The following is an 18,609-nucleotide window of genomic DNA, read 5'->3' as shown; positions in this document are numbered from 1 at the left end:
TCCTCCTGGCTCTAATTCTCCACACTGCAGACCAGGTAATTATTCCTAAAATACATTGACTCATGTTACTGTTATCCTCAAAACCTTTAAACATTTTCAGTACGTGTTCATTTCTTAAAAAGTACATAATTCAAATTCCATAGTATAGTACTCAAGTTCTTCACAGTTAAGTCAAGCCTACCTCTTCAGGCTCTCTTTTTTCTGTGCATTCTGCGTTCTGAAACCAACATTCTCTTTACCATTCTCAAGCTCTCCATGGATCATGCCTCCACCAGCCCTCAATGTCTTTTTCTCCTCACCTCCCTTCAAACACTACTTCAGTTTTCCAAGTTTGTCCCCAAACACACATCCTCCATGAAATCATCTGTCTCCCTCTTTACTTTCCTTTGTGCACCCATGGGATTAGCACACACTCTATTTTGTATTTAATTGCATTTATTTTATATTTAGTAGGAGGTTGTAGAAGTTAGTGATTAAGAGTGACTGATTTGGAGTCAAATTGTCTGGGTTTGAATCGTGGTTTCATCCTTTTCCAGTCGGGTGACTTTGAGAAACTTCTTAAATTATGTTACCACAGTGTTCTTTTAATCAGATGCACAAGAATATATTTCTCATAGAATTGCTGCAAATATTAGATAATATAACAGGTGTAAAGCTCTTAGAAGAATTCAAGTGCTTAACATCTGTTTGTGTTTGCAAGATCGTTTTCCCCACCAGCTATAAAAACCTTGGATTCAGAGTCCAGTGTATTATCTGTTTTCAAATTCTCAGCAAAGTGTTTCATTTAAAGCTAGACCAGTGATTACTTGGCAAATTGGAAGCTCTAGGATCCTGTATATTCTGAGGCTTTGTATTACCATAACTATCTCAATAAAATCAGTCCTGTAAAAGGAACAAATATTCAGCAAAGCAAGGATAGAAGAGGGAAAATCGTCAGAATTTCAAACAAGGGGAAATTATGTCATAAAATTGTCAATAATATAATTGCAATTCTAAATGGTAGAATACAGAAAGGAATCTTGTACAAACAATCTGACAGCTTGCAGTAAATGATGAATAGGGTTTGACATGTGCTGTTACTGAAGTGCAGTTTCTGATGGAATCGTTTTCTATAGTTATGGGCTAAGAGGCTGTGGCAAAGGACTATTGAGAAAGCAGTTCTGCACTTTAAAGCAGAACCCCTAACTCCCATTTAGTCTTCCTTTGCATTTACTTACATGAGGTAAGTCAATTGAATTCTCTGGGCTTCTTCTTCAAAAGGAGGCAATTGGATTGGATGAATTTGTAAGTTCCTCTCTGCTCCAACATTCTCTGATCACTGATTTAAATGGCCCTATTTCTTCCCACTCATTTTTTTTGGAGAGATTTTTCCAGTATCTACTATGACATATATATGACAGCTCTCTGACACTACATATACCATTTATAATGAAATGATGTTCTCCATTCCTTTTATAAAAATGAGGAGACAAATATGAATATAACACGACTATAGACTTAAAAGAGGAACCCATGTGAGAATGCTTAGCCTTGGTTGTGGGACATGGCAGATGGCAACAAATGTTTTCTCCTTCCATTTGGAAAATCCTTTTTAAATGTGAAGATCCAGTATAAATATTAACTTTATTTCTGAAGCTCTTTTCATCCTCTATGTATGTATATAATACATCCTCTATGTATTAGTAGTCAGAACCTAACAAAATATATTATACTCATGTTCATTATAGTACTGATGCATTGATCACATTTTATGCATTGATCATATTTTTCATTATTTACTTTATACCTTTCATTACAAAAAGTTTTGACTCCAGTATTTTTTCCTTTTTTTTTTCTTTTTTTAAATCTTTAAAACTTTAGCATTAATGCAGGACCTTGCACATACAAAAAAGTTCAGTGAACATTTGTTGAACGGATAAATAAATGAATGAATTTCAGGTTAGTTGGAGAAATGGGAAAAAGCCTCTCCTCCCCTCTTCCAAACACTTTTGGTACTTGCAAATGATATTTAAAATCCCTTTTTAAAAAGTCACACAGAGACTGGCTTCACAATTAAAAAAAAAAAAAGGTTGAAAGGCTTGGGCCACAGGAGCAGGTAACTTAGTTGTCCGTTTGGGGAAATGCTATAGGTAACATGCAGCTATTTCTGTGTCTTTCCCTGCCAACTAAGCTAATTCATCTTTCCTAGTTCATTAATAGCTCAAATTGTCTTAAAGCCTTTGCTCATCTATTGTTCATATCTTAGGTAAACAAAGCATGACGATTTTCCTGACCAGCTAATTATTTCTTTTGCTAAAAAAAATGTATCTAGATGAGAGCTGTCCAATAGAAATCTAATGTAAGCCACAAATGCAAGCATGTGTATCTCTAAATGTCTAATAGTGTCTAACAGTGTCTAATAGTCTAATAGTGACATTTAAAAACAAAAAGGTGAAAATTCTAATAATATATTTTATTCATTGAATATAACTAAATATCTTCAAGTTATTATCATTTCTGTACGCAATCAATATTTTAAAAACGAGATATTTTACCTCCTTGTTTGCCATACCCAGTCCTTGAAATTAGTGTGTATCTTGTACTTACAGTGCATTTAAATCAGGCTGGTCACATTCCAAGTGGTCAATAGCCACCTGCCACGAGTGGCTACTATTTGACTGTGTAAGTCTAGATGATACCTAATGGACACAAGTCAAAGAAAAACGAGTTTCCTCCACAATATCCGACCACCAGGAGATCCAATGCTGTCCTAAATTGGCTAATTTCAGCTCTGTGAGTTCTATTTACTCTCTGGGGCTCTAGTTTCCTAATAATTCATTGTATAATGATTCCCAAACTTGTAGTCCAATGTTTAATGCAGCAGATACCTTCAACTTGATAGATCATAAAATCCTCTCTACGAGACTATTTTGAAGATTGGTTGGGATACAAAGGTGGTGAATTCTGTTTATTTTTCATAATGATATTTTACTTTCTTAATGTCGTGCTAAAAAAATCAGCTCAGTCTATCACTAGAAGTACATTCTTCGCTATCGATGGCCAAAGATACTTTTACGGAAAAGAGTACCTTTTTTTTTTTTTTAATGTGGTCCTTTAAAGGTATCTATCTTTATAAAATATTCTGATAATTTTAAAAAGTGTTAGATGAAGGCATATTATATATAGACATATTTGTTCCTACTCACTTTAGGCAAGTTATGTACTAAATCTATTCATTTTGATTCCTATATGTTTGAGTTGAAGAAGAAAACAGACAAAATATTCAGAGCTACCGGACTTTGATATTCCCTGTCCCAACTCTCCTAATGTATACAGCTTAACCAATGAGATTTAGAATCTGTTTTTAAAGGCTTCTTGAAGGAAACTCATTTATTCACCTAAATTGATCACTAGCTCTTGTGGCTTTGGAAATATTAGCTAACTTTTAAACATGAGCTTCAATTACTCAGTTGCTTTGAAAAAGTACCACTAAAAACACAGCACTATTTCTGTAGAAAGCTGTTTCTTGGAAACTCCCAGTTGAGGGGAAACCCCAACAACCTAATAAAATGCTTATTCTGCTTCTGTAATAGTTTAGCAGTGCCAATAATTTGAGATTATTCTTGTTCAGTTTGGGGCAGTAGCCAGATAACTGCATTTTCCTTTTGGTTGAGCGCTTACTTTAAGGATACTTAATATTTTGAGGCATCTCTGGAAATAGTTTTGGACTAAGAATTGGACTCTTTTCCTCGTTCTATATCCAGCACTTTTTCTGAGCTTCCGTTTGTTTATCTGTGAAATGATGAATTTGGAATAAATTATTTCTATGTCTCTATCCAGTTTATATGTGTGAATCATAATTGTCAGCCAACTGGGATAGAAAACATTTTAATGCCATTCTCAGTGCTCCTCAAACCAAACTTCTATCTATTTTTTACCCTTAGCTATTCTCAGATCTCAGATTAGACACAAAACACAGAAGCCATCAGAGACTTCTCCCACCATTCAACACTGTGTCACAAACTCTGCATCTTTATTCCTATTTGTCTTGCTGGCTCTCTTTTACAACTGACGAAGATAAAACGTATCAACAAAACCTCCACTGCAGCTCTAAATTCAATCACCCTTCATTTACTCAAAACTTTCTCTTCGTTTATAGATTCCTTTCTACTCCATTATTTACATCGGCATGCAAAAGTGTTCCAAAATATCCCTTAAAAATAAAAACCTTCCACAAGTAACTGAGATCATATGATATTTGTCTTTCTCTGTCTGACTTACTGCCCTTAGAATAATACCCTTTATGTCCATCATATTGGGGGGGTCATTTTGTAAGTTACATAAATGTCTAACCACTATGGTATACAGCTGAAACTAATATAATATTGAATGCCAACTGTAACTGATCAAAAAATAAAATGAAAATAATAAAAATATAAACCTTCATATAGATTCCAAATTCTTTTGTATCAGCTGTTCTATCTCTCTACACATTTTCCCTTTACCACTTAACTATTTCCATTCTCCCTTTAGCAGACCTCAGGTGGGTTTATACATCACTGTTTAACTGCTTCTGCTGAGGTAAGCTGTGACTTCCATGGTTTAGTCCTTCCCCTACGTAGAAACGCTCTCCTTCAGGCTTCTCTGATACCATACTCTCTTGGTCTTTAACATATTTCTCTGGTCACAAATTTTCAGTCATTTTTTATTCTACCTCTGCATCATTATCCAGCTTCTAAATATTATAGCAACTAAAGATTTTGTTTTGGTGGTTTCAACTAGTCACTTGACTTTAAATAACTTTACATGTATTTAATGTATTTATAAACTACTCCCGTGTTCAGGTTTCCAGCACAGTCCTGTCTTCTGAACTCTAGATTCATGTAACAGTCCACAGCATCTCTCCATTTGGATATCTCACAGGCACCGATAACTTAAAAGATGACAAATAGATCCATGATCTCTGCCCACCTTACAGTGACCCCTGTTCTCTCTCTGTCTCTCTCTCTCTCTTTCTCTCTCTCTTTCTCTTTCTCTTTCTCTCTCTCACACACACAGACTTTTCCTTTTCTAATCATCTAATTCTCAAAAGAGTAAGTGGGATCGTATCAATTGCCCAATCCACAAATCTGAGAGTCATTCTTAATACTTTACAATGACATCTTGTCAAATCTTACTGTCTCTGTGTCTCAATTATCTGTGTTTTTTTCAATTTTTATTTTATTCTTTCATTCTCATCCATGTAACCATTATATCATACATCCCAGTAGCCCCCTAACTAGTCTTGTGACTTCTTAACTTGTCTGACTCCAAAATGTTTCTAAACTTCAGCCTCAAATGACTCCTATTATAAGTCGGGGAAAATAAAAACCTTGTAATATGTGTCTTGATTCCTCCTCATACACACACACACACACACACACACACACACACACACACAGACACACACACGTCTGTCTCTTCATCTCACCCAGTGCATATAACTCCTCCTGTTCACTTGCCATATTCCAGTCACTGTGGCCTTCTTTCAGTTCCTCAAACAAATCAAACTTTTCCTATCTCAGGGTCTTTACCCATGCTGTTCCCTCGGGTTGAAACAATGCTTTCCCCCTGTTCATCTGGGTAAAGCCTCATGATCCTTCAGAAAATATTGCTTCCTTGGAGATGTTTTTTTCTGATTCTTTTATTATTAATAACAGTTATATTCTTCATAAGCCTATATTTCTTCTGTTTAACATGTCACAGCCTGTTATTGTTAATTTGTGCATTATTTATTCATTGTCTATATTCTTGTTTAAATTAAACTTCAGTAGAGCAGGGATCATGATTATTTTATTCACTGCTAGAGCCTCAAACCCTAACTTCAGGCATAGACTGTAGCTGTGGAATCAATATTTGTTGACTAAATCTAATAGGAAGGAAAACTGAGAGGAATGAACATCTGGCTCATGAGAAAGGAAACAGAAACCTGATTTTCCAGATTTCTCATTGTCCTTCCTCCGCACCACACCGTCATTCTCTTCTTGACTCATCCCAACCCAGTACAGGGAATGTAGGTCAGGCCTATCAAGTATCTTTGCCATTTGTCTCAGCATTGATTTGGCCTCATCTTCATAAGCCTAACTCCTTGGTGGTGGTGGTGGTGGGGGTCCCAGTACTTTAGCTGTACTATCTCATAACTCAGTTCCTTGCATTTGTTCTGCCTTTATTTGATTTACAGATGCCCTGAATGGTCTCCGCTTTCTCCTCTCGCCATTCTTCTGCAATTTCAGCATAGTGTTTGTCTTTAAAAGAAGTCACTTTTCTACTTATATTTCTTTTCTCAGTCCATGGAAAACTCTGCTAATTATGCAGTGTTCTTTTTTCCCTTAAGCTAGAACCAATTTCTTATTTTCGACCCCAAAACAAAACATTGAAATAAAGCAAGGCACATAGATCCATATATGTACCATGTTTCCTCCACTTCAGAAAATGTAAAAATTTTCAGAAGTTCAACTGGAAAGGGGTTAACGTACATTTTTATCAATAGAGCCATGACCTCTCACAAATATAATAACCTTCACATAAAAATAAACTACCAAGATGATAAAATATACAACAGACATGTTGATGTGATAAGCAGTTCTCGATTAGCACCAGGCCATCTTGGTGGCTTAGCAGACAGCATGTTCTAAGAGGCAACCACAGCAAATAAATGAAACCAAAAGCACTCAAGGGAGAATCCATGTCTAAACATCTCAGAAACTTTCCACTGGCCTAATACCCAAATCCTTCATTGTGCAGAAAGAATCAGCCTTGATTTTCAGAATGCCTTTCCTTCACATGTCCACCTCAATATTTATGTAATGCAGTCTTTCTTGTATTTAATGCATTATGCATTGTGTTTTGCTCCAATTGTACTTTGTGACAGTTTTTCTTGTTGTAAAAAATAATCTGTAGAATACTTTGAGTTTGCTAAATAAATGGGCTTTTAGATGTTAGAACTGTTTCTGCTCCAACGGTAGCAAGGAAAATTATAACTAAACTTGTGAATTCGGGTAAGGGGGACTTAAATATTTGCAGTATATTTAAATGGCAGTTGTCAAAATAAATCTTAGGTATCGTCATTATTCATGTTGTCCTTTGAACAAAACAAGATAAAACTATCTCCTAGACAGCAGTAACAAAATCAGAAAAGTTTATCCCTTGAGTCCAAATTTTTGTTATTTTAGCTAAATAGAATAAATAAATGAATTCTAAAATTCAAACATATAAAAACTTAAGGTAATGATTTGTACTTTTGGAAGCAAGCAAAGGAAGATGCAACAGACATTGAACATCCAGGTACATATAATGCTCTCAATAACATTCTAGTCATTAAAGTAACCTAAACATTTTATATACATTACACGGTAGGCTATCTTTCATAATAAAAATTCAATACCTATTTTTATATAACTTAAGGTAGTTTTACATTAATGAGGGTTATCCCAATTTGCATGATTTTTAAAAATGTTTTTATGTTTAAGATTCCTTCTTATAATATATGAGTAAATTCAACTTAGATGTTTTAATATAGTTAAGCTACATTTAAATATAATGCTCACAATTTGATACATGGTGAAAATATAACAAAGTTTAAAATATAGAAGATGGATTTGGTGAGGAGGAAAGGAAAAAAAAAATACTCCCTTGGGTACATGCCAGCTTTGAATCTATGATTTGTGACCTGTCCTCACAGAGCTGAAAATCGCCAGGGACTCCAGAGGACTAGAGAATAGAAGTTATGATCTTCCCAAGAATTGCCAACACCACAAATGAGTGTCCGTCAACATCCCTGGCAGTATTTGGAAGGCCGGTTGAGGAAATAAGCTGTTGCTAGTAGAGAGTCACAGCATCGTGAACATGCCCCCAAATCAGGGCATTGGCAACCTAAATGCAGCTGATATTGCATATCAATGACAATTGTCAACATCCGCCTAGGAATTATCTCTTCATCTCCCCCACACGTATATGAGTGCATGCATGCATGCACGCGCGCGCGCGCGCGCGCGCACACACACACACACACACACACTCACACACATTCTTTCTTTGGGTGATTTAGATTTTTATCCTACTCCTGTTATTGATTTCACTTTCTAATCTTAAATCACTAAACCCTAAATCCTTTAGGGTTCTCATCCCTGAGTGAAGAAACTCATCTGCTGAGATAAATGGTATAACAAAAGCAGTTGGAATTCGTAGGCAATGTAGTATACTATAAATACAAGCGGCCATTGCTGTTATTATTAATGTTGTAAGTATTATCATTATTATTTTAATTCCTCAGAGTAACCCATGCAGGAAAATAATTGGCAGGAAACAAGTAGAGAAAGAACTAAGAATTCCAAAGCCCAGCCAAAAATCAAGCACACAACTCTATTTGGTAAATCAATATTATACCTCTTTATCCAAATATTGACCTAGAAAATATTCCTGGGGCCCTTGGACATGCACACTAAATCACAATTAACTGTTAGTGCTCAAAATCAGTTATGAAAGGTACATATTTTCTAAGAGAATATATGACTTAAATGTTACCAAGCCTTGAGTCTAAGGTCAATTTCATCAATGGTCTTATAACAAGCTCCCCTTCAGAAATGCATAAAATAAAAAGTCTATAATACACACATACAGAAGATGAATTTTCTAGAAATATGGCAAAAGCATGTAGTCATTGTTGTGGGCCAGTCACAGTTACTGAATACCTAACATGTATTAAGCCTTTCACATAAGTATTCCGTTTCATTTTTAGAACAACTCCATGAGATAGGTAGTAGTATTGCTATTTTAAAGATGAGTTAACTCATTGCTTAGTGAGATAATGTAACTCACTCAAAAAACTAGAAAATGTTAGAGCTAGAATTTGAACCCAAGTCTTAATACCTCCAAAACCAATTTTCATTTCTTTGTGTCATGCTGACACCTCCAATTAAATAAATTACTCTTATTTTTATATGTCAGGCAGCTGTATGAATAATTGAACAAAAGAACTTATGATCTTACAAATCCACCATCAACAGGAAAGTCACTTGAGGTTTGTGATGTGAGTTTGGCGCTTCCCTCAAGTTTCAAGATTTCCCTCAAATCTTTCTTTTGATTCAGGATACATATCTTGGAACCAAGGGCTAGTGTTTTCCCTTGAAATTGAGCAGTAATACCCGGCTCAGCTGCCTTCATCTCTTAATCATCAAGTTCTGCCCAGCAGAGCTCATCATTGAGAATCAAGAGCAGACTAGTCTTGTCATTCTTGCAAAACCCTTTGGAAGCTGATCCTATTCTATTTAAATAAGGTAGAACTTCACTTATCAGTTTTTATGTGAACATGTCTGCTTTAACAAGTCTGGTCTCCTCAATCCTCTACAAACCCTCCATTTTTTTATTCTTTCCATAGCTTTGCACATGGTAATAGCTTTGCTTAGTTCATCTTCTCTTCTCTGCTCACTGGAAACCTGACTGATCTCCACTTCCTGGATAAAGTTCTCCCTCCATGAGGAAGTCATCCTTGACCCCTTACTGATACCTCATATTTTGAACTATGTTTAAATATATTGTTTTGTGCCTTCCTGACTTGCCCTCATAATATTTAACAATCATTGCGATGCATAAGTTAATTTTAGTTTCAAGGCTAAAGCTTAAACTTTAAGGGTAGGAACAATTTAGTTAATATGTCACACTCTTCTGAGAACATGGGAGTTGTGCTTGTTGATCAGCTGACTGTGCCAATCTCTTCTGGAAAATAGATATAAACAGCAATCAGGACTTGGCCTTTACACCTTCCTGCCTGACTCATATACTCAGGAGTGGGAGCAAATAATGAGGTCAGGCCTCAGTGAATGAATGGCTTTTTCATGAAAAATTTCCACACAATGCAACAGAAAAAAATACAGATTTTGAAACAAGACTGCCTGGGCTTTAAAAACCAGCTCAGCTGATGAAATAACAGTGGACACTAGGTAAGTTCTTTTTTCTACATAAACTTTGCAAAATTTTACATCCTTCACAAAATTGTTAGAATGAGCAATAATAATGTATACAAAAGTACCTGAATCATAGTTAACAATTAATCATGTCTAGCATTATTTCTACAGGATAAAGGGCTCTAGGCAACATGTCCCCCAAGATGATTTACTTAACCACTAATATTTCATTTTTGTCTCGACTACATAATTTTGTCTAATATTTAATAATAGAACATGAACTAATGGAACTTAAAATTGCTTCTCAAGACTCTTAATACAGGTGCTAAAGTTCATGGGAACTAATTCACATTAGAAGAATCATTGATATATAGATGATGTATTACAGAAGTGTACACCTGAAGCCTATGTAACTTTACTAACCATTGTCACCCCAATAAAATTCAATTGAAAAATAATCATTGTTGAAATCTAGATACTTCACCGATGCATCTGTTTAATAATACAGCGTGTAATCAACACCGATTCAAAAGCAACTTGGATAGTTGAAGCAAAATTATACAGCCTCCAAGATATTAAGTATCTTTATTGTTAATAAAAATATTAATTTGTACTTTTATTTTCATTTTATGGCAAAAACTTACATTGTTTTATGTTTTATGAGAACTTTATGACATAAATAGTAGTTACGATATCCCCACAGTTTCAATTGCCTAATTTAGATAATTGCCTAATTGTCTGATAACTGAAAGTTTTTATGATAGAGTTTCTATCACCCTTCCACTTCAAAGAGGGATATCTCATAGCCGCAGCTGATTCCCTATTCAGCTTTAAGCTGAATAATTTACATGACCTCTCTGATGTAGATATTTTGGTATATTTTTGTAGTTGCTAATGTATTTACCTGAATTAAGTCAAAAGCTAACTAGACATATACACACACACAAAAAAGGATGAGTTAAGCTATAGTTGATTACGGCTGTTTTGGAAAAATGTTGAGAACCAGCACACCATTGGTGTGTTGTAGGTTCCAGGCAGTCACGGAACAGCATGAAGGCAGTAGAGAAAAAGAGCAGCTAACATTCACAGAGCACTGAAATCTGTGCCAGTCTTGGTTCTGACCATTTGATAATCATAGTCTTCCTAACTTCACAGCAACTTCCCAACGACCCATGAAAAAGATGCTGGCATTTCTCTCCTTGACTTAGTGAAGAAACATAAGTTATCCAATGCCATAGTTCTCCTGAGTGAGATGTATGAATCTGATCTGTCATTCAATTTGAATAAAGTATTCTGCATTCACAAGAAGGACTGCCTGATTTTGAACATCACAAAAGAAAGTAGTCACACAGTTTCTTCTCTCTCTCCCTCTGTGTCTCTCATTTTCTCCTGGAGAGATGATCAGTGAGAGTCTTCATGTACTATCAATTAATTATTCTGGCATTGTCCATTTAGCACGTTGAAATAAACATTTATCTGCAGAGTGACCACCTGATAATTTGACTAAATTACTTAGACAATAAAGTCAAGTATTTTGAACAACTCTGGGGGCTTATTTAGGTATAGAAATGCTATTTGAATAGGATATATATATATATATATATATATATATATATATATATATATATATATATATATATATATACATACATACACACACACACACACATATATATATACACATATATATGCAGTAGTAAAATGAAAGTTTGTTCACTTCACAACCGAATGACCCAACATCATTTGAAAATAAAATTGTTATTTTCTTCTCCTTTATATACTCACCAAAATCTATACCAATTTTTATTTAATTTTAAAAACAAGCATTTCAGGTTGAATGACTGGGCTCCGTTATGTCCCCCATCTATCAATAAAATGAAATATTATCTAAGGGCTAAGTGACTGTAAAAGAAAGTCAAATTGCTTGGCCATATTTAAAGCACAGGTTGGACGATTTGACCAATAATTAAATCAACGCAGATAGCCAGTTTGTACATTTTAGGAAAAACTATCCAGATAAAAGAGTTTGACTTTATTCAGATTATGTTTGTATCTAACAATTTGTCAACAAATAGGTGACCGAAGATTTCTTGACTAGTAACTACATTTCCCAATAATTCAGCTTGTCTAACTTACTGAATTGCCAATTATCTAATTGTCCTAACCCCAGTAGGTAACAAGTAGCACTTGAAAATAAAAAAGTGAATAAGAAAAGGAGGAGATTCTTTACCTGGCTCTACAGAGTCCACAAATAGTCTTTATTATATCCAGAAACTTGATCAAAATTGTCCTATATGTTCAAACAATACTGTTTAAGCATGGAGAAGTATCTACAAGATTACGCATGACATTTGCAAGGGTGGCTAATTTTGTAGATGTGATAGGCAAGAGAACTTCAGTTTTGATCCTTCTTTTTAACCCTTTGAAATGAGTATTCATGAATTACTTGCATAAGTAAAATTATTTTAAAATGAAGTATAAATGTACATTTGTAATATTTTTTTTAGGATGGGGCAGTGTTTTCATTTCATGCTAATGGTTATGAATTCCTTATGCTATGTATTTTGACTGGAGAAAAATGATATATCACCTGGTCATAGACACACTAGCTTCAAATTTTGTACATTTGAAGTTTATTTTTTTTTCCTTAAATGAATCAGACCTATTTAAATATTAAAAATAATACTTTGGAGCAGCTCCCATTTATATATAGCACCTCATTTATATTGCTGTGGTATGGATCAGAATGTACAGTAGGTGAATTTTAACAATCTTACAATTGGCTGAGTTGTTGCCATGGTGAATCAGGAGTCAACATAACAGGTGCGTGCCTTGATTATGCTATTATATTCACTCACCTAAGCACTCACCTATCATTAAGCAGATAAAGGCAAGAAACACAAATCAAGTATGCTACAGAAAAATAAGCACTAAATATAACTCAAACTTTATACGATTTATATAACAAAAATTTTAAATATTGTAAAACACTATGTTTATATGAGGGGCAAACAAGGCTCAGAAAAGTTCTTTTAATGTATTTAATTTATAGGGTGGTTATCAGATATACATGGATGGAAGTTAGCATGGTAAATATCAAATACAACTCAGAATCAGATGTTGTTCTGGACACCACTATCCAAGTGTCAACCTAGAGAAACAAAATAAAATTCTCTTGGATCCATGAATTTGTGTACTACTAAATACAGTCCATTCCCATTATAAAGCATGCACTAAAGGCTAAGAAAATTGGCTATCACACAGCAACTTGGAAACATAGCCCTGTCTATTTAACTCCCTGTCAATAAACCTTACACATCAATTATATTTCACATGACCGTGTCTTTTCCAAAGCAGTTTACTCAATGGTTCATTGTTATCCAAGAGTAGTGTCTTTTTTTTTCTTTTACGCTTTCAGTAAGGTACTGTATGTGCTGTAACAAACAATCGAGAAGAAAAATTCTATAAAGGTACTTATAGCTTTCTCTATGAAATTATGGTTAAATGATTTTTTTCCTTCTAAATGCCCACGTTTTAGACTGACTGCAGAAGCACCCTTTGCCTAATTATGAAATAGTAACTGGAAATAATCTTCATAAGCACCCACCTCATGGATTTTTAAGCCCTTTATCTTGGTACTATTTTATTTTTAAGCTACCCTTAGAAACATTTGTATGTTTGGGTCCAAATATCAAAATAGTTGCCTGAATTCTTAGTGCCTTTGGCCTAGATAAAAAGCTTATGATGTTGGTTCCATATATAAGAAGTAATCCTTTCATAGTACAGTTTTATTTCCATTGAATTCTAAAACTTAGTTCAGAAATCTTGTAATAACTATACTAATATGTTGAAAAAAACCTTCATGGCACCAATCAAAACACACGCTGATTAGAGACTATGGTTACACTGACAGGTTAATTATTACAAAATCCCAGCTAGTGTTCAAAAAATACCAAAGAGATTAATAATTTTCTATCTACTTTTCCTCTGCATCTCCCTGGAGTATCTTTGGAAAGTAAGAATTGGCATTATTATTATCATTATTATCATTAAAATATGAGGAAATAAATCTATTGCCTTGCACTGGCATATAACCTCCCATGGTCCAGCTCCAACCATTCTTTCCATCCTTATCTCCCTCTCACACACATAAGCCCCAGAAATACAGAAGAACCTATTCTTCCTGGAACATAACCCACTCTATCCCAGTTTTTTGTCCTCATCCATGCTGCCCAAAAGATGTTCCTTTCTCACGTCCTTTACTGTCAGTCTACACAGTATTAGCTGCTCACATTATTCAGTACTTACTACATGCTGTACTTTTTACTAAGAGCATTATTTCATTTGGACCTTCTAATAATCCTATTTTACAAGATATGAAAAAAAATAACATTGGCTAGTCATCCAGATAGTAAACGGCAGATTTGAAATTTGCACCCAGGTAGACTCCAGATTTCACACTGTGATACATTACTTAACACTGTGATACATTAATTCTAGTCCAAATAAACTTGCAATATCAAGAGAAAAATTATAGTTCTCCAACGGATGTTTCACTGACCACCCCAACCCCTTCCCTTTATCTGCCCCTCTATCTGTCTGAGGTCAAACCCTAATATCTCACCACTAATAAAAGTTAGTGATGTACCCATCTTGCTTCCTCTATGAGGCATTCTGATTCAACTGAGTAGTCTTTGTGTTAAATACTAAAATGCCTTGCACATGGTAAGCTCTCTATAAATACTGATTTGATCAGCTCATTATTGACAGAATTAAGAGATAATTCAAACTGCATCACAAATGACCTCTGAAAAGTAATTGAAAAAATCAATGTAACAAGCCTATAATTTGGTAAACAGTGATAGTGTTCGGATGTCTATTTCTTCACATATTTGATGTTTCTTTAACTTGAGTTTATAAAAGTGACCAACTGTTTGGGCATTCTAGTTTCAAATCAGTTCATTCCATCACATATATTTTTCGATTTTACTGAATCAGACAATAGAATTCAAACTAGTATTCAAGGATTACAGGTGAATTTGGGTCACCCTAAAGAGCCAGTTAAAGTGAAAATAATTCTTTATGATAGTAATGAGATATATTGCTGTTTTATTTGCTTTTCACTGAACTGATTCAAATTTTCATTTTCTGTACATACATATATGTCAACTCCTCTAGAAAACAGTAAATTCTTTGTGAAGAAAGATAAAATCATTTATTTTTCTTCCATTATGTCAAATGTAACCATTTTTTAATTCCTGAAGACAAACTGGATGCTTTAATACTATTTAGAGACAACGTACGTTTATTTACTCAGTGTCTTAAATTTCAGAGGGGAAGTGATTTGAAAAGTGTTTTAGGTTTCTTCCTCATAAATCCTCAAAAGATCTTATTTTCTTCCCCTTGCTTTAAGTGTTAATATCATATTTCATTTTAACAATTGTCTGATTGAAGTTTTAGAGTCTGACTATTTATGATAAATAATAACAATAACAATAATAACTACAAATCTCAAAATAATCACTACTACATATGAAGATGTAAAATCAGATATAAGATTTGCCTTTTAGACATTCAGACTTAAATTTAAATGCATTCATAAAAATTATATGATAAAGAAATAGGTAATTTACTCCGAGGTTGGTAGTAACTTGTTATTGAATTTAGAACAAGAATTCTTGGAGGAGCTCAATATTAGGATTGAAGATCATTTTTCTTTTTTCTCTAACTTCTTCAATTTAAAAAAAATGCACGTTACTTGAAAAATTAAAGTATAAAAACTAAGTTTCCAAAGGAGAATCATACCAGTTTTAAGAATGCTAAAATTTCCCCCCCAAAATGAATTACTTTGGAAAGATTTTCCTTGACTTCATAGTCATTATTTCTAAGTAACTTAAAGCTCAAGTAATTAAGCCATGATTGTTTATTACACCTACTGGTTGTTAGTGATACAATAACATCCTATTAAATTATAATCAAGCTAGAGACCCAGAAAGATATAGCAGCTATATAACTTAAAGAAGAAGAACAGTTGATTTTCACAATTAGGCCCATACTAGGAATAGTGCTGAGTTATTTTATTGATTCTTGGTGGGAGAAATGGGTCTTTAAGGCTTTCATGGAGATTCACCTAACGTAAATGAAGAAGAAGCTATTTGGGTATGCCATCTGACCCAGAGATAATGATGACATTTTTCTCTGAGCATTTGGTACTGTGTGAGCTGAGTTAGTCTCCAATAACAATGTTGCTAAATATCATATCATTTGTTGTTTAGCTTATTGCCTAGAACTTATAAAAGAGTTTTTAGACCTGAAGTACAGAAAGCTAGCAAGGGAAAATTAAGAGCAGTGTTTTCTGGGATAAAACGCTCCTTTCACACATCACACTTCTCTCTTTTTGGCATATTAGTATTGCCCGTAGTGTACCTCGGGGACTGTTACCCAGAAATAAATGCATAACTCTATCTTTACTTGTTCCTGGTACAAGAAAATGATGTAACACTGTCATTTTTATTTTCCTTGTAAAAGAAACCAGAAGCTAAGTGAGTCTGCCCTTGACAGGTGAGACCCACCGGTCAGCACCACTGGGCAGTCTTTTGCAGATTCAGTTAGTGAAAACTGCCCTCCTCCATAACTTTAAACAAAGCCATTTAATTTGGTGGTAAGTCCAGGTAAGAAAAAAAAAAAACAAGAAAACAACTACTAAATAAATACAAGAGCAGTGTCAAGAAGCATAGCCTGCCAACATGAATCTACATGCAAGTCAGAGGAGATATATGATTTTTTCCCCCCAAGGGAGGGAGTGAGTAACGCACGCACACTGACCATCACCTTACACAGGTAAAGAGAGAGTGAAATGGCTCAACGTACACACACCCCGCTCCATACCGGGGACGAGTCTCCGAGCTGCGGCTTGTGCTGTCGGAGGGCCAGGCTGAAGCTGACCGCCCCCACGGCCACGCTGGACACCCCCAGCCCTATCTCCAGCACAGAGAGCAGCAAGAGGCTCCCAATAATCTGGCCGCTGGTGCACATTCTTCCTCGGTCATCATTCCTTCCAGATCAGAGAGGGAAACCAACCATCCACCTTCTTTCTTCCACGATCCTCCGTACCCCTTCCGCCCCCTACCAGACCCCAAAACTTTTCTTTCTTCACCAGTGAAGTTTAATCCACGAGGACTGGATTTCCAGCACCAGAGACCCTCTTCCCTGACCCAGCCAGAGGCGAAAGAGCCGCTCCACCCCCTCGCACGTTCAGACAGGGATCGTAGAAGGGTTTCCCGGGGTTCGGTGGTCGGAGACCAGGAGAGGAGAGCACGCCAGTAGCAGGGCTTTCAAGCAGGAGCTAGAAACCTGGAGGAGCGGGTGAGCTCCGAGTCCCGCTTGCGAGGCGCTGTCCAGAGTTCTGCCGCGTCCCGAGGCTCCGCAGGGAAACCCGGCTCCCTCTTTAACCTCCCAGTCCCTTTTAGGCTTCCCTTTCTTTCCTTGACAAGGAGATGAGCTCTGTTTGCTTCCCGGAGATCCAAAGCGGAACTGCTCAGAGCTTCTCTTTCCCTCTGTCTCTCCCGCTCGTCTCCTCTCCTTTGTTTTCGTGGTACCACAAAGTGCTTCTGCGCGTCCCTCGGTCCCCAGGCTGAGCGGGCGGATGGTATTCAGCACCACGCTCCTCGCAGTTGCTGTGTCGCCAGGAAAAGCGACCTTGTCTGATGGCCTTTTCCCGTCTGGGTTTCTACTCCCTCCTCGTCGTCCTCTTCCTCCCCCTCTCTCTGGATCTGATTCTCTCTCATTGCAGTGACCTCATTGGGATTTAAGAGGCTGGTGGGGGAGGGAAAAGCTTGATCTATTTGTGGGTCTAGATCCAATACTCTTGGCTGGCCAAGGGTTGGCCCCGCCTGGGGACCCTAACCACAGCGATTCAAGCGACCCCCACTTCCTCATCTCCCCCACTGGCTTCCTTCTGGGCTTCTATCCAGATGGGAGGGGAAGCAGTGCCTACGTCAACGCTGGGCTCATTGTGTGTAAAACTTTCTTCTGCGTATTGGAGGGATGGGGGTGGGAACACATGGGTAAAGCAAGGCAGAGAGCACAGAGGATGGAGAAAGGCCAGACTCCTAAATTCACTAGGACTCTGAAGAACCCTCCGAAGGGACTCCCTTCTCCAGAACACCTAGACTCAAGCCTGCTAGTAAGGAGCGTCCACTCCCCTGTCACGACCTGTCACCTTCCTTGTCTGAGGTTGGGGGAAGACGCCATTGGCTGGGGTGACACTTCTGTGGGGATGTGGCCGTGGTCCTTCCCCAGCCAGCAAGCAGATCCTTGCTGTTTTCTAGAAGCGCTGCTACACGTTCTGGGATCCATTGCCAGACGGAGCTCGTCTGGGACCGTATGTTCTATCTCAAATTCAAGAGGTGTACATTTAAGTACTATTGGAAAGGACATTATATTTTTAAAAATTTGGCTCATTGCAAAATTCTTTATGACAGTCTACCCTCTCCAGAAGCATTAAAGCAGGGGCCTACTTTGGCTTGGGTATTTTTGTGTTGTCGTCTGATGCATATTGGACACTAGGAGTCTGCAAGTCGTTGTCTGGACCCTGTTTTCATGTCTCTGATTTTTACCTCATGAAAAATCACAAAGTATTCCATCAAGGAGACCCAGGAAGTGAAGGAATGAGAAGGTGTTTGGGTTA

General features: G+C 36.4%; 1 protein-coding gene across 4 annotated transcripts in view; it reads right to left on the bottom strand.

The window, feature by feature from the left end:
• TMEM196 (transmembrane protein 196) overlaps positions 1-17,891 on the bottom strand; it is a 62,533-nt gene extending 44,642 nt beyond the window's left edge. For 2 of the 4 annotated variants that reach the window (XM_081079773.1, XM_081079775.1), the window contains exon 1: positions 16,791-17,819. In XM_081079773.1, coding sequence (XP_080935899.1) covers positions 16,791-16,955 — 165 coding nt within the window. In that variant the 5' untranslated portion in view covers positions 16,956-17,819. Of the gene's footprint in view, positions 1-16,790 lie in introns of all 4 variants that reach the window. The other 2 variants (XM_081079774.1, XM_081079776.1) reach the window with 2 other exon arrangements.
• Between the last annotated feature and the right edge of the window lie 718 nt (positions 17,892-18,609).

Source organism: Rhinolophus hipposideros (assembly GCF_964194185.1).
Source record: "Rhinolophus hipposideros genome assembly, chromosome: 18".
NCBI lineage: Eukaryota > Metazoa > Chordata > Mammalia > Chiroptera > Rhinolophidae > Rhinolophus > Rhinolophus hipposideros.
Note: the sequence above shows the minus strand (reverse complement) of the source record. Positions and strands in the feature narration are given on the sequence as shown.